General features: G+C 31.1%; 1 protein-coding gene across 2 annotated transcripts in view; it reads left to right on the top strand.

The window, feature by feature from the left end:
• CSMD3 (CUB and Sushi multiple domains 3) overlaps positions 1–18270 on the top strand; it is a 1575929-nt gene that overhangs the window by 1452053 nt on the left and 105606 nt on the right. For both annotated transcript variants that reach the window (XM_031954893.1, XM_031954946.1), the window contains 4 exons: positions 2292–2480; positions 10828–11013; positions 13351–13545; positions 15723–15896. In XM_031954893.1, coding sequence (XP_031810753.1) covers positions 2292–2480; positions 10828–11013; positions 13351–13545; positions 15723–15896 — 744 coding nt within the window. The remainder of the gene's footprint in view (positions 1–2291; positions 2481–10827; positions 11014–13350; positions 13546–15722; positions 15897–18270) is intronic.

Here is an 18270-nt window from a genome sequence, read left to right as displayed (position 1 = left end):
ATTCAATATTAGAAAAATAATTTTCCCACACTTATTTAGCATTATTATAGAAACACTAGCTATTACAATAATATAAGAAAAGAATTGGTAGCACGAGCATCGGCAAAGAAGTGGTAGATGTATCTATGTGCACATCATTTGTCATATCTATAAACTACTTCAAAATCAATTTTAAAAACTAACAAATATGATGTAAGGTTAAATATCAGGATGCCAGAAAGTACACAAAGTAAAGTAAAAGTCCACAGAAAATGAAAAAACAATTCCAATCAAATTATATAAAATAACTTGGAATTAATATTAAGATACACTTGGAATTATATACACATAACTACAAAATGTTCCTTTTCATAAGATATTTAATTTAGTCTTACTTACTGGATTGTCTATTTTTCATAGATTTTAAATAAGCTATTTTGATTGGATATTTATATATCTTTCAAGACAGTGACAAAGATGTTGTGAGAATAAAGTCTTAGGGATGGTGCCACTTGGATCATCATCTAGTAAACAAATCAATAAACAAATATTTTAATACATAAAAATTTCTTTTGAATTTTTCTTTTAAAATACATACATGAATGAGAAGAGAAAGAGAGGAGAAATAAGGGGAAGGGAGGGGGAGAGGGAAGAACAGGAAGGGAGAGAAAGAAACAGACAGAAAAAAATAAATTAAAGTAATACATTTTTATCTTTTCATCCATGTTGAATATAAAATTGTGACGATGAAAACAAAGGAAGAAAAACAATTAGAGAGACATCTGTTGTTCATGATTGAGCCAAGCCAATATAGTTAAAATGATAACACTGTTTAAACTAATTTACAGATTTGGTGATTTACCAGTTCAATTGATGGGAAGATAATTTATGTATTGTGATAAAATAAAAACTAAACTAATTTAGAAGAACAAAAGGAATCAAGAGAAATAAGGGACAGGGACGAAGATGGAATGAAAGTATAAAATATAATATTGATGAATATTGTTATATAGCAAAAATAAAAATATTGATACTGATTAAATATAAATAGATCAGCAAGAAAGGCAGGATGAGGAAAACCAAGAAGCATTTGAAATGAGTAACTCAGTGTTTTATAAACCAAATATCACAAAATATTAAGAGAACAAATTCTTATTTTCCAGAAAGCCTAGAAAAATTTAAGTGAAATTTGAGTACCTTTAAATTTATGTGGAAATGGAAATTTCTTCCCAAAAATGTACACAACTTGGCCAAGAGAACATTTAAATGATAGTCATATACTATATTAGACTTAGTTTGTGGCTACATAAATAAAAGTCAAAGCCACTTAGTGATTTCAAACATCAGAATACTATACTGGTAGTATTCTGTGTTAGAGAATAAAATAGTAGTTTTTATCAGATAGTTACCCATTCAAGAATACATTGAATAGAAATGATTCTTAAGAATCCATTTTGCACCTTTTTAAGTATTTTTAGTGGTCAAGAGTAGTTTGACACATTGAGAACACTTTTTTTTTTAAGGCAATTGATAACACCACAGTTTTAATTCCATATGTTTCATATGTTATTGAGAATTTCTAAGGGTAAATGAAGCCTCTCTCAGCCTGACACAGTCCAAAAAGTATACACATGCAAAACAGCCACTTGACATTATCTTTTGCCATTTAAGGCTTTCAAGATGAGAAAAAGGCTTTATTCCACTGAGAAGCTTTTATTGTTGTTTTGGTTGTTTGCATTTTAGTATCTTTAGAATGACTGTGACAGAATGAATACTTTTTTAGGCAAACAGCAAAACAGGTTGTGAGATTTTGTAGTTTACTGCTTTTGTTTCAATAAGGGGAAATTTTATGTGTAGCATGGCATAGCAGGGATGTCACATGACAAGTATAGGGCAGCATTTACCATGTTTTATCCTGCTGGGATGTTTTCAATATGTTGCAGCCAAAAGTGCTATTTTTTAGTCACTCTTATTGATAGGAGGTATTATTTAGTAAATTGGTTATCTGTTGTTTGAAATTTTGTAATATTTCAAGTACATTATTCCTGTCTTAAGCAAGGAACTTAGACAATGTGTTAAACAGCAAGGACAATAAGAAGTTGAAAACACCGTGAGAGTGTTTCATGAAGGAAACAGGATTTTTTAAGTATAAAGCAAGATGAGATCCAAATAAGCTACAATTTAAATAAATGAGCATGTATTCATGTTGAATAACATTATAGCCATTGTTTATTAGTTTATGTAGATGTAGTAATAAGGAATTTATGATTTGTGTAAGTAATTTAATTAAGATTTTATTTTCTTTGGGTTAGCTCTCTACTGTAGTACTCCAGAATCTCCTCCCCATGGATACATCATCAGTCAGACAGGGGGCCAACTTAATAGTGTGGTTCGATGGGCTTGTGACAGAGGATTCAGGCTTGTTGGAAAAAGCAGCGCTGTATGCAAAAAGTCTCCATATGGGTACCATGCATGGGATGCACCTGTTCCAGCCTGTCAAGGTAGAGTATCAAAATAGAGTAACCCCATTAAGAAATCTGTTTTATGTTCAAAATGTCATTGGTTTTTCTGATTAAACTTGCCTGGAAATGTATGTGCTTTTGTTTAGATCCATATGTTTCTTTAAAGAAAATGCTAATAGTGGACAATAAGAATTTAAAATACGCATTCACTAAACATTGCTAAAAGAGCAAATTGAAATTATAATTTTTTTGCCATTTATAGTAGTTAGACCCTTCTGATGTTCTGTCTTATTCCTTGGTATAATTATGATGCTACAATCTGTTATTTCATGAATTTATTTGCCATAAACCTCTGAGATAGGATCTTGAAAAGCTGGATTGTTTTAGTTTGAATACATGATCATCATGTCACCACACACACACACATACATACATACACACACACACACACAAATAATTGATTAAAAAGAAAAAAAAAATATATATATATATATATTCAATCACTGATAATTTTGTTTTCATAAAGTCAAACAAGGGGAAGCTGGATGGCACAGTGGATAGAGTGCTGGCCCTGAATTCAGGAAGACCTGAGTTCAAATTGGACTCAGACATTTAACACTTCCTAGTGTTACCCTGAACAAGTTATCCACAATTGCCTCAAATAAATAAATAAAGTCAAAGAACAGGAAAGATTAAGTTTTCTTGTTAAATTTATTTGTAGCTTTGGCATAGCAAGGTTATACTTATTAAGTCCTGAAATAAGAATGTGGAAACAGAGCAAAATAGAGATTAAAATATTGACATTTTGACCATCCATGACCTGAAACATTAAACTGTATCAATTGTATTTTAGGCAAATATGTTTGAATTGACACAAATCTATTTTCACTTTGGGAGAAAAAAAGACATTGATATCAGTCCTGAGAGTTCAAATTCACAGAATCACAGGTTTGAAAAAAAGATTTACAGATGAAAATTCAATCCATACCTAAAGAAGAATCTCCTCCATAAGCACTAAAAAGTATCCAACTACTCCATGGCTAACCAATCCCAATGAGGAGAGCTTTTTAGAAAGTGAATTTCACTTTTGTACAAATCTAAAAATTTATTTTCATTATATTAAATGAAAATTTGCTGCTAAAATTTCTATCTATTGCTCCTATATCTGTTCTTTGGGGAAATGCAGAATTGGTTTAATCCCCTTCTGCATGACAATCTATCATATTTTGAAGAGCCACTCCTCTATTTTCCAGAATAAATATATCCACTTGCTTCACAGGAATCCTTATATAACTTGATCTTGAATCTCTTCATCAGGGTAAGGATATACACTTATAATACTAAGACAGGAAATATCAATCACCAAACACTGGAAACAGGTTTTCTTTGGTAGATAGTACTGTTAATAGTTCATTCAAATTGAATAGGCATTGATTAAATACTCAGAACAAATTGACTCTGTGCTTAGAAGTAATCGGAACCAAGATAATTAAATAAGACCTTGAGCTCTTTGATGAATGATATAGAAATAACTGTGAATAATCTTTTCCTAGATATTTGATGTTTTGTTAAACTAATTTGACATTAATCGCCAGTTGGAGTGATTTATTGTTTATAACTTCCATTTGTTGCAATGCATTTTCAATAACTACAGAGCCTAGTTCCTAACCACAGATAGCTCATAGTCACAGTCACCTTGTGTGGATTTCTACAATGGATATCTTTTTCCCCCTATTTGAGTATAATTTTCTGAATTTGCTAAATTCATATACTTCTCTGATTAAATCAAAAAAGCATGTTAGAATACTCCCTGTCATTTCCACTAACCAAGTGTAATCTAGTCCAATGAAAAAACATTTAATATTTCTAATAGTTATATTGAATATGCCCTAAAATCCAATGTCAGTGCCTCAAAGAGACACAAACTTTTCCATTCCTGAACAAAAATACCTTCTACAGCAACTAGACATCAGCTATTGGTCAAAAATTTCTGTGGAGAGAGGAGTCATAATTTCTAAGACTTATTTCACTTTCAGATAGCTAGCTATAATCAAATGTTTTTCCTTGCATATGCTTCACTGCAACTTCTATCCACTGACCCTACTTCTTCATTTTGGAAATGAACAAGAAAAAATGTTTCTCATGATATCCTTTCAGTTTCTTTAATATAATTGTGATTTTCCTGCTAAAACTGCTCTTATCAGGCTAAACTTGTCCATTTCCTAATGAAATGTCTTATGACCGGAATTCAAACCCTTCCATTATCACTGTTCCCTTTCTCAGGCTGTTTTCCAGAGTAACAAAGTACTTCTCAAATGTGGATTCCATAATTGAATACAATATTTCATCTGTGATCTAACCAGATTAAAATAGTTTCACTGTATACATATATGCAATCATGTATGTGTATGTATACACACACATAAATATATATTAAACAGAATTTCTATCTTGGCACATATTGCTCATCTTTTATTTTTGAAGATTTTATTAAAAAAAATCAACAGAGGTATAAGATTCAGATTTTGTCAGTACAATAACTAATTATAGCCTCGGTATTAGGTCGTCATCATATCTAATAACATTTAATATTTTTTTTTCAAACTAGTAGTTTATTTTGTCATTTTTATACAGTAAATGAATTATAGACATTATCTCCTATTAGTCCTGAAATTATGGAAGGATTTTTTTGATTTTTTGATCTTATCAGGTTATTTTGCCATTATTATTTAGAGAATAAAACTGTTTTGATAAATTTGATTGGAATAGAAAATAATTGTGTGTTGCAAAAATTAAACTATTGAATTTGGAAACAGGAGCATTTAGTTCAAATGTTATCTTTGTGAACTGTAGGCAAGTCACTATTTTTCTGGGCTTTATTTCTTTCCACTCTAAAAAAAAATATAACAATATTTGGTATGCTTGTTTCTTAGGCTATCATTAAGAAAATATATTGCAAAACATACAGTATTATTTATTTGTGAGGAAAAAAACTTCTCAAAATGTCCAATTCTCCCCAACTTTTCTTAATATGATTTTTAAAAGGATTTTGTCAAACTCGTCCAGATTTTCCAACTAGAAGATTATGGATGTTTAAAGAAAGATAATGTTATAAAATATCTCTATCATTGCTTATCACAACATTTACAATGATTATATTTTGAATTTTTTTCATTGACAATTACTCTCATTCAGATTAGAATATTCCATTGTCATTAAAGTGCACTTTGCTGATTATCTTTTTATTTTCCCTTTGTGTCCTGGGAATAAATCTTTGTAATATTTCCTGGATGTAGGTGCTTCTCCTTTTATTCTAAGATATATTAGTTTCTCAAGTTGAGTGAGTTTCCAAAATAATTTCCTTGGTAATTAATTGAAAGATATAAATTCTGAACTAAAATCTCTGCATAGAAGAAAACTAGAATTTTGGTGTTAAGTTGACAATATAAAATTCTCATTCAATCCCTTTTCTCTCTTTCTCCCTCTTCCTTTCCCTTTCCCTATCTCTCTCTGTGTCTCTCTCCTTTTCCCTCTTCCTCTCCATCTCCTTCACCTTTCTCTCTCTCTCTCCACCTCTCCCTTTCCTTCTTCATCTCCTCCTTTCCTTCTCCTCTTCCTTCCTTCTCCTATATTTCTTCTCCTTCTCCCTCTCTATCCCTCTCCCTCTCCTTCTCTTTATCTCCCTCTCCCTTTCCATGTCCCTTTCCTCCTTTTCTTCTTCCTCTCCATTTCCCTCTTCATCTCCCTGTCCTCCTTTCTCTCTGTCTACCCCCCCTATCCTTTCAAATTTTCCAGAGGCCTACATAAAAAATGTACCATTGTTTCAATGGAATTCAGGGAGCTTTTTACCTTTGCAGAACTATTTAAAGGTTCTATAATTATATAGTAAGTGTAATTATATTCCTAATTATTAAAAAAAGGATAAGTAAAATATTTTTATCAATTCATCAATCAATTAATAAATATAATTTTATCAATTAATTATCGATTGGTTTTTTAAAATCAATTCCATTGCTTTTCTGCATTCTACAAAGGCCAAAATCACGAATGGATCTAATGCTTTTTTCGTGGGAATCCTGTCCTTCTGTTCATTTTATAGAAGGGAACAAAATGGAAAATCCATTTTTCTACTAAGCTCATCATCACAATAATCCTATCTAGAAGATGCCATTATCATTTTCATTTCACAGATGAAGAAACTGAAGCCATCAGAATTTAAGTTACTTGCCCCAAAGTCACTCAATTAATAAGTTAATAATTATCTAAGTATCTAAGGCTAGTTCTTCCTGAATCCAGGATTAGAGTTTTATTCACTCAGCCACCAACTACTTCACTGTTAGATTATATGCCAGGAACTGGCATACATATAGGGCTTTCTAAATTAATGTATTTTCTATAGGCCAAAATAAAAGCTCAACCCATAATGTACATTGAGTATCTATTATTTACACATGGGGATACTAATGCATAGCTATACAATAAGGATAGAGATTTATTTTACTCAGGGGATTCCCATATGAGGAAACTCTCCATTAATGTCACTTAGGAATTTTTCTGCAACTTTCAATTTTAAAGTAGTAACACAGCAAGAGCTTAAGTATTTTGTCTAATGTCACCTGGCTATTTTATGTCAGATGGAGGACTTGAGCTCATCTTCTTGACTATTAGACCAACTGTTTATCCACTGTACCAAACTTTCTTTGAAGTATGCCAAAGTTTTATTTTAGAGTTCTTCAAAATCAACTCTGAAGTAGGAACAATAAGCCAAAAATAGAAACTGTCTAGTTCCCAAGATTAAGCCATATCTATGTGATCTCAGAATACTTAGGGGTGAAAAGATCTGGGCCACAGAACCAATCTAGGATGCATGTACAGGATTCATCTTTTTTTTGTGAACCACACATCTTTGAGGTTTGTCTAAATTTTTATTATAAATAAGTTGATGTATGTGCCTTAGAATTAAATGAGCCAGGATAAGTTATTATGATTTCCATTTGGATTATTTGGATATTGGATAGTTGGATTTATTCAACTAATTCTCAGAATACTGAAGTTTCTCCTGGAAGAGAGGTGTAATTATTTAAAATAGTTTAGTCTGACCATCAATGTGGAGAAAACTAAGTAGAGGAAAAATTCCTATTGACGAGATTGGGACATGCATTTGGATGAACAACTTCTGCATGTTGTCCAAATTATAAAGGTATTGATGATAGATATACATACATATATACACATATGTGGTGGACAGTATTTTTAGTATATTGCAAGATGCTTTCATGTCCCTAAGACAATAAAAATACAAAAAAAAAGATATCTTTAATATCTACATTCTACTATATTGTCATGTGATAACAAGTCATAGGATACAAAATTTAAAATGAATGTCATGTAGATGGCATTGGAGGGGTGCATGGGAGGTGCTGCAAAACAAGAGATGTCATTGAGAATATACATGATTAAACGAGAAAATGAGCTTTTTTTTGTAAAAGTGAGAAAGAACAGACAGATATCAATGGTACATTAATAACCTCATGTTATAAGAAAAAATTGAGTAAAGCTTATTAGCATGTTTAGTAAATCTTCTGATTAATTTCTGGGACATAGGTTTACATCTTATAGATTAGGAAGAACATATAAATCAATGAAAGGCATATTAATTTATTTGGCTATATATTTTAAGTTTGGAAGGATGGTGAATATATCTTTCAGGACCACTACCAATGGGAAGTCTAGGTGCACACTAAAACTTAAATGTGCATCACAGACATTGTGGGCCTGAGTGCATAGCACTGAGAGAGGATTTCAAGGACTATATTATATCTCTAAGTCAACAGAGAGCTGTCCTGAATGGTACATATGAATCAAGTTAAATCAACATGGACAGAAATTATTTAACTAGGAAAAGAGTGAAAGGAAAATGATGAAAGTAAACACATCAATTTGAATACTTCCCTTCTCAATCTGATGAAATTCCAGAGCATTAACCCTTGCTTTAATGCCACTGAAATTTATTTCTTCTTGGAAAGTTACAATACTCAGAGAATAGGAATGCCTTTCTGGTACCTCTAAATAATAGCCTATGAACTAATGACCTAGAAAAAATAACAACAAAGTTCATATGGAAAAACAAAAGGTCAAGAATTTCAAGGGAATTAATGAAAAAAAAAATCAAATGATGGTGGCTTAGCTGTACCAGATCTAAAACTATATTATAGAGCAGGTTACCAAAACTATTTGGTATGCTAAGGAATAATTAGTTGATCAGTGAATAGATTAGGTTCAAGGGATAAAACAGTCAACAAATATAAGCAACCTAGTCTTTGACAAACCCAAAGATCCCAGCTTTTGGGATAAGAACTTACTGTTTGATAAAAATTGCTGGGAAAAATTGGAAACTAATATGGCAGAAACTAGGCATTGATCCATACTTAACGCCTACACCAAGATAAGGTCAAAATGGGTTCATGACCTAGGCATAAAGAATGAAATTATTAATAAATTAGAGGAACATAGGATAGTTTACCTCTCAGACCTGTGGAAGGGAAGGTTTTTTGTGACCAAAGCAGAACTAGAATCATTACTGATCACAAAATAGAAAATTTCGATTATACCAAACTGAAAAGTTTTGTACAAACAAAACTAATGCAGACAAGATTAGAAGGAAGCAATAAACTGGGAAAATATTTTACAGTCAAAGGTTCTGATAAAGGCTCATTTAAAATATATAGAAATTAACTCTAATTTATAAAAATCAAGCCATTCTCTAATTGAAAAATGGTCAAAAGGATATGAACAGACAATTCTCAGATGAAAAATTGAAACTATTTCTAGTCATATGAAAAGATGCTCCAAGTCATTATTAATCAGAGAAATGCAAATTAAGACAACTCTAAGATACCACTACACACCTGTCAGATTGGCTAAGATGACAGGAAAAATAATGATGATTGTTGGAGGGATGTGGGAAAACTGGGACATTGATTCATTGTTGGTGGAGTTGTGAACAAATCCAACCATTTTGGAGAAGTAGTTTGGAACTATGCTCAAAAAAGTTATCAAACTGTGCATACCCTTTGATCCAACAATGTTTTCACTGGGATTATATCCCAAAGAGATTATAAAAAGGGAAAGGGACCTGTATGTGCACGAATGTTTGTGGCAGCCCTTTTGTAGTGGCTAGAAACTGGAAACTGAATGGATGTCCATCAGTTGGAGAATGGCTGAATAAATTGTGGTATATGAAAATTATGGAATATTACTGTTCTGTAAGAAATGACCAACAGGATGATTTCAGAAAGGCCTGGAGAGACTTACACGAACTGATGCTGAGTGAAATGAGCAGGACCAGGAGATCATTATAACTTCAACAACAATACTAGATGATGACCAGTTCTGATGGATCAGGCCATCCCAGCAACGGATCCAACCAAATCATTTCTAATGGAGCAGTAATGAACTGAACTAGCTATACCCAGAAAAGAACTCTGGGAGATGACTAAAACCATTACATTGAATTCCCAATCCCTATATTTATGCACACCTGCATCTTTGATTTCCTTCACAAGCTAATTGTACAATAATTCAGAGTCTGATTCTTTTGTACAGCAAAATAATTTTTGTCATTATACTTATTGTGTATCTAAGTTATATTTTAATATATTTAACATCTACTGGTCATCCTGCCATTTAGGGGAGGGGGTGGGGGGCAGAAAGAGGTGAAAAATTGGAACAAGAGGTTTGGCAATTGTTAATGCTGTAAAGTTACCCATGTATATATCCTGTAAATAAAAGGCTATTAAATTAAAAAAAAAATAGCTTATGAACTATAACTTCAACAGGTTGATAGAAACTCAAATTGATCAGTTATTCCTCTGGTCATTATCTAACTCTCATCCCTGAAACCTACACACACCCAAAATACTGGATGGGGAAGACTAAAAAGATTTGCAAATCTTTACACCTCTTGACTTTCCCTCAATAACAAAATCTATGCCATTTTCTCTACATTCCTATATAGGAAAATTCCATTTTTCCTATATTCCAATAAGCACAAAAGTACTGGTCTCTTTACACAAGTTATTTAGGAAGTGAATTTTAAAACTATATAAAAATATGAAGATAAAGCAGCAAGAATCTAGATTTGGGAACTGGATAAATAAATGTTTACATAATGTACCTTTGAAAAACAATTATACTTGGAAATTAAGGAAGTTCTTTTCATTTTAGTATTTTTTCAATGACTTGATAAAACCCCAGATACATTTTATATCTTTATATACACATATGTATACATACACATATATTTAAATATATATGTTTTTATACCAATAGACTTTTCTCATAAAAGGCACATTTAGTACCATTTTGGATTTATTTTCTTTTTTAGCAATTTCTTGTGGGATTCCTAAAGCACCAACAAATGGTGGAATACTCACAACAGATTACTTGGTGGGGACCCGTGTTACCTATTTCTGCAATGATGGCTACAGACTCTCATCTAAAGAACTCACCACTGCAGTATGTCAGTCTGATGGAACATGGAGCAATCATAATAAAACACCTCGCTGTGTGGGTAAGTAATATAATTTTTATAATTTATATTTTCATATTAAAAAAGTCAACTTTCAAATCTCATTTATTTCTGAGATTACTATTAAGATGAATTTGTTATTACAGTGGGGATCAATCATGGTTGATTCTGCTACTGTAAACATCAAAATACAGAGAAAATAAAGTACATCTTCATTAAAAAAAATATATATTTCAGTTTCCAGACAAACAAAAACATATTATTTAATGAAGAGAACTCTACCATCATAGCTTCCTTATTTTTATGTTTCAATCACCCATCTTTCCACAAGTAAATGCTGAGTGCATAAGAATATATGATGGATCATAATCAGAGTGGGAAGAAACTCTGGTCTAGCTCTGGAGACTTGGTGCATGAATGTCTTCAACAATTCCCTAAAAAATTGTCAGACAGTCTCACTGGAACAGTTCCAGTAAGAAGAAAACCACTATAGCATAAATATGTGATTTCTGTTTGGGAACAGCTCTGTTTTGGGCAAGTTCTTTTACTGAGCTAAAATGTATTTCTCTTTTAGAATTATAGAATCATATGATGTATTATTCCTAATTGTGCTCTCTGGAGACGCATATAATCTAAAGAATCGCTCCTCCAGATGAGATATTCAATTATATAAATAGCATGTGCCCCCTTTTTTTTCCTTCTTCATCTTAAATAGTTCTATTATTTCAACTTTTCTTGTATTATGATTTTGAATATAAATACTAACAGAGTTGATTGCCCTGGCAAGAGCAGAAAAGAAATAAGAATATAAATTAAAAATATTTTGCATGAATTATAAAATAAATAACCTTTATAATAGATGTGTAACAATTTGGTGATAGACAGTCTGTTTATCAGATATTCTGAGATGTTTTCAGTCTTTTCACCCCTTTTTTTTTTTTTTGACAATCTCCCTTTGAAGATTCAGGTGTTAGAATCAAATACAATTTTCTAGATTGAATGAAATTATCTTTTGAAAACTTTCCAACAGATCCAACTTTATGTTCAGGGGATAATTATATAGCTAGTGCATTATCTATGATACTGGGTCCTCTTCCTTCTCCTTGCCTTTAACTGAAATTTAAGGCTTTCCCTTTTATTAAACTAGGAAAGGGAAAAGGAAATGAGCTTTGTTTATATCACCATATTTAATTTGTTAATCCCTATGTTATTCATAAAAGTATTTCTTATTTGTATTCACTTTAAAGTATATAACATGCTTCACAATAACTTTAGAAGAAAATAATGTGTTAAAAACTGATATCTACATATTAAAAATTCTAATTTGAAGCAACTAGATGGCATAGTGGATAGAGCACAGACAAATAAAAACTAAAAAGATTCAAATCTGGCCTCAGACACTTTAATACTTCCTAGGCAAGGAAGTGACCCTGGAAAGTCATTTAACCCCAATTGCCCCAGGGAAAAAAAAATCTAATTTGATGCCTGTTCTTCACTTCAGATATCTAATCTCATTACAATTTACATTTAGATAAATAAATATTGCAATAGACTAAACTTATAAACAAACTTTTAAAGAAAGAGGACATACTTTCAAGTGCAAGTCCTATATACATAATGCTTCCCACAAACCTAATAAAGTTATTTTTAACCATTTTGAAAAGAAAAGTTTTACATACTCCTAGATGGCAATTCATACATAATAGTAAATGTAATATACCCACTTGAAAAGCATGACATGGTAACGCAATGACTCAACTATGACATCATTTAAGGAGACTTAAGTAAAGACTGAAATTAAAAAAAAATGATACTGATCACTATATCCCTATTTCAGATTGAAATTTGATCACAGAGGAAGGCAGATATTATGGTGAAATACCTTACATGAATGACATAGGAGAATTCACTGAAGAAAATGAAAATATTCAACTTATAGAAGAGATAATTTACAAGGGACATGAGCATTGTCTTCAAATTTGAAATGTGAATATAAGAAAGACAAATTAAATTTATTGTACTTGGCCCACAAGCTGGGGGTAGTAGGCACAATGCATAGAAATCACAAAGAAATAAATTTAGACTTGATGTTAAACGTAACTTCCTAACAATCATCTCCATACAAAAGAGCAGGGCATTTTTTTCTGAGTTAGTAGATTCTCCTTCACCAGTCTTTCAAGGAAAAGTTGAATGTTCACGTATGCTTTAGAATATAGTGCTCTTGTTCAGAAACAGTTTCATTTAAATAGCCTCTGAGGCCTCTTCCAACTCCAAAATTTTCTAATTTATTGGTCAAGTACAAAATGAATATTCAATAAACATTTCTCTAACAAATAAAATGTTGAATTAATTAAGACAATGTTCTTTTTATTCAAATAGTTGTTACTTGCCCAAGCATTAATTCCTTTTCATTGGAACATGGAAGGTGGCGAATTGTGAATGGCTCCCATTATGAGTATAAAACAAAAGTAGTTTTTAGCTGTGATCCTGGTTATCATGGATTAGGCCCCGCATCTATTGAATGTCTTGCTAATGGGACTTGGAGCTGGAGAAATGAAAGACCATACTGCCAAAGTGAGTAATTACTAACCTTATTTTTTTCCCTACTGCATGATGTTCATATGAAAAATAGCAGATGATTAAAATGCTAATTAATAATGTATTTTTTTTCTTTCCCAAAGTACTATCAACTAATATTTTGTTTGTACTATCAAAGTACTTTCAATTAGTACTCTCAGGTATCTGTGCTAGACCTGTGATTATCATGATAATAATAATAATGACAAATATATTTTTATTAATGTATTTTTATTGTTATTCAAATTTGTAATTATATTAGCAGGGAGATTTCCTGACATTATTGTTGCTTTCATTGATGTACATCAGTATTTATCTCTAACTCATTATTTCAGACAGTTGCTTTAAGCACTGAAAAGTTAATGACTTACCCATGGTCACTCAGCCAGTATTGTTTTGCAGGAAGAAATTGAACTTTTATAATACTAGGTCTCCATGTATCATATCATGATGTCTGTGATGATGTTAACAAACAAACAAAAAACAACAAATAAATAAAAAAATTTTATTAAAGAAATTCTACTTCTTTTTACACAAAACTTTGTATTATTTTATTTTCATGATACTACCATGAATTATCTGAAATAGCTATCAGCATGATTATTTTTACAAATGAGACAGCTGAGGCGTTTAGCAGTTGAGTATTTTGCTTAAGTTCTCAAAATTGCTTAATGTCCATATGTGAACAAGCCAATTATTATATGATCCACAAGTCAGGCTTCTATGCACCAGACCATTAAAGTGCCTGGCATTGTGACAAAATTTAACTTCAGAATTTTGTAGATGAAGAATTTATTTCCCAATATTTCAGATCTAATGTTCCAGAGATTACTGAAAATGGTTGAGGTTTGTACTTCATTATATCATGTAATAATAGTAAACTCACAAGAAGTTACAATAACATATAGCTATTTCTCTAATATTTTATAATCAAAGAAAACTAGCTGCTTGCCCTGGCAAGTGAACAAATCATTCCATAAAAGATGAGAACATTTAAAAAACTGAATGAAAAAATTTGAAATCATCTATTGCTCTATCCACAAAGTTTAATGACTCTCAAAAACAATTTTCCTTAGAAGTACAAAATAGAAAAGTCATAGATATTGATTTCCAATGAAATCTGCACAATAGCAATTATTCAGGATCCAAAAAAGGTAATACAGAAGAGAATGAGGCTGTTTATTGAAATGCATGAAACAAAATTTGATGGAAAAATCAAATATAGCATTTGAAAATAATGTGAATCATTTTCACTTTTCAACCAATTGCACTACTGATTTACTAATTTATAACATAGTTTATTTCAGCTTGAATTTTCTGTTTAGCAAATATATGCATTTTTTAAAATTACATCATTCACTTTCTTTGGGAACCTCAAAATAGTTCAATAAAAATTTATATTTTTGAAGAACAAAACATCTAAAAACTCTTAGAATCCTAAATATATTTCTCTGTAGTAAACAGTATGTACATTTTTATTCTGCAATTTAAAAACCTCATGAACCTAGAGATTTTGTAGGTTTATCATTGTTGCACAAATTAGCAGTATGCTACGTGAAAGAAAAAATATAATGAAAACTTTTCAATGAGGACTAAATCCTAATATCTTGAAATTTCTGATTTAATTGTCATATTTTATTCAGCAGCTCAGGACTCATTTTTGGTCCTCTGTGTTACAAGAATTTGCATGATTTGTATATTAAATAAATGATTTTTATTGTATTTAACATAAAACAAAAATATATAACTTTATTAAAATAAATGATCAAATCATATTAAATACTTCCAAAATTTGAAATGTTTCTCTTGGACACTATCACACCAGATTTTCTTCTCTCAATTGTGCTCTTTAGCCTCTTTGCTGAAGAATTCCTTAATCCACAACTAATATTTTAAATTAAAAAGAATTAGGGCCAGAGCACTTAAATATATTAGCTCCTTTATTTTTCTTGACCTAAAAAATAACAAACAGTTTCCACAACAAAGGATTTTCAAGAAGTAAATTGTCAACATGACTTATTCAAATTTTTTTCTGTTAATCTGCAAAAATCCAATTTGAATGAGTAAATGATATTTCTAATTAATAAAATTAAATACAATTGATAAAATTATTTTTATAAAACCATGCATAGAATATAATTTCTAAAATTATTCATTTTTTTTAACTTTTAAAGTTATTTCTTGTGGAGAACTTCCTACACCTCCAAATGGGAATAAGATTGGAACTCAAATTTCATATGGATCAACAGCTATCTTTACATGTGATTCAGGATACATGCTTGTGGGCTCTACTGTAAGAGAATGCCTTTCTTCTGGACTCTGGAGTGGAACTGAAACCAGATGCTTAGGTACATATTTTAATTACTCTACTTAATTTACATATTAGTATTTCTTACAAAACTAGAAAGCAAGAAAAATAAAGTTTTTTTTTTTTAATTTCTCTTAAAAATACCAATGGAGTTATACTCATTATGCATTTTGATATAGTATATCAGCACTATATAAACTATTTGTGTAAATATTTAATAAAATATTACATTCATAGCTTTATGGAAAATATGAGGAAGCATGGGATAGATTGTCAGATAAATAGATACATTCAGAGAATCTTCACGATCATATATAAAAAGTATTCATTAATATTGGTCAGTGTTAATTTTAAGGAAAGATTCTAATGTATGGCACTAAAGTACTGAGAGGGCTTAAGATTAGGGAGATACTTAACATATTATATATAAATATATTTATGTATGTGTATATACATGTTTGTACATATGAAAACACATATATACTAAAAGAATTAGGGATGAGGAATGTTAAGTCTGGAAAGGAGAAGATGGAAAAATACAGTTATTTTTAAGTATTTGAATAGCTATCCAGAATTAAACTTCCTTTGGGCTGCAGAAGGCAGAAATGCAATCAATGAGTTGAAAACAGGAAAAGACAGGTTTTATTTCAATGTGTCAAAAAGTAGATTGAGGCATAACAAGTAAAATAATATTCTCTATTATTAGAAGTCCTCAAGTAGAGACTTGGTAATTTTCTTTTTTGTTATAGAGGGAATTTTTGTTGAGGTACAGATTGAGAAAATGGCATCTAATAGCCTACCTAACTTTGAGATTCTGTGAATCTTTGATTCTGTTATTTGCATTCAAAAGATCTAGACTTGAATCTTTACCTGATAAATGTCATTGAGAAAGTCCCTGAAGTTTCCTGAGTTTAGGGATTCTTTTCTTTTCTTTTTTTTAAATAACTTTTTATTGACAGAACCCATGCCAGGGTAATTTTTTTACAACATTATCCCTTGCACTCACTTCTGTTCTGATTTTTCCCCTCCCTCCCTCCACTCCCTCCCCAAGATGGCAAGCAGATTCTTTTCTATAAAATGAGGGTAATACTTCCATTACCTATCTCACTAGAATGGTATGGGGAAGGGGCTTTGTGCAATATGAAATACAATCCACATTAGCTGTTGCTGCTGCTGCTTCTATTACTACTATTAAATAATGAAATACAGAGTCCCCCAAAAGTTTTAAAATTGCTATTTCAAACGGTACTAGGATTTTGGATGCACTGTATATAGCACATAGTATACAATAGAAAAAAAGCTATTCATGTTGAGATTAATCAATTAGCAATCTTTATGACTGCTAATTATTTTATTTTAACCTCAGTTTCTTAATATATAAAATATGAGTTATTACTTGGTTATTTCCTAACTATAGTCTATCATCTTAGAGAAATATTGAAAGCTAAAATAATAGCTAAATATATGATTGAACTAATATTAATCATATTCAGCTCTTGTAATATATATATATATATATATATATGTGTGTGTGTGTGTGTGTGTATGTATCAACTGACTATTGACTAAATGTCCAATGAATACATTATTGTTCCAGCATTTTTACTTTATTTCATGTTTTGTTTTATGCTTTGTTACTCTGAATTGTGTAACTCTATGATATGATTTGGATTGATTTGTTTTTTTTGTTTTGAAGTAAAAGTAGAAAAGTTACATTGATAACATGAGTGTAAAATAGAATAGTTACATTGATAACATGAGTGTAAGTGAATACAGAAGGAGAATTTCACATGTCAGTATCTTTCTTTAAAAAAAAAAAAACAAAAACTCCTGGACTTCTTAAAATTTCTAGAGTTTTAATTTTTTATTATTATAATAAGTTATTCAATTCTTAAATGATTTATAGTTTTATTGCTGTAAGACTTTCTGTGGTCTTTTTTCTTCTTTAAAATAATATATAATGGTTCTCTCTGGAAGCAGGTTTCTTGGGGAGGTTTTCTGGAGGCAGCCTTAGTTTCAGTTTCAAGTAATAATCACCCAAATGCAACCAGATGCTAAAAGTTCAGATCTTTTATTGTCTTCAATATAGCCTGGTTAATTTTCTTAGAGGCCTATCTTTCTGCTTGGTTCCAAGTGCTCTTGCAGCTTGTCCTTTGCCTCTGCTTTCTTCAGCCTCCAGCCAGCACCAAGGTGGAAGATGCAATGAATCTCTCTTGCCTCCGAGAGAGGGCTTGTGCTAATTGACCTATGCTCCCTTCTTTAATCTAATTCAGCTGAAACTCTTCTCTCAGTGTTTTCAGCTCAACTCTCGAGAAAGCCTCTGTCTATTTCTTATATAGGATCTCTTCTGAGAGAGAGGGATTATGGGTTTCTCCCAGAGTGGTCTCTGTCCCTGAGAGCTTCAAGGGAGGTAT

Source organism: Sarcophilus harrisii, chromosome 1 (genome assembly GCF_902635505.1).
Source record: "Sarcophilus harrisii chromosome 1, mSarHar1.11, whole genome shotgun sequence".
Classification (NCBI taxonomy): Eukaryota; Metazoa; Chordata; class Mammalia; order Dasyuromorphia; family Dasyuridae; genus Sarcophilus; species Sarcophilus harrisii.
This window is presented reverse-complemented; position numbering and strand designations above follow the sequence as displayed.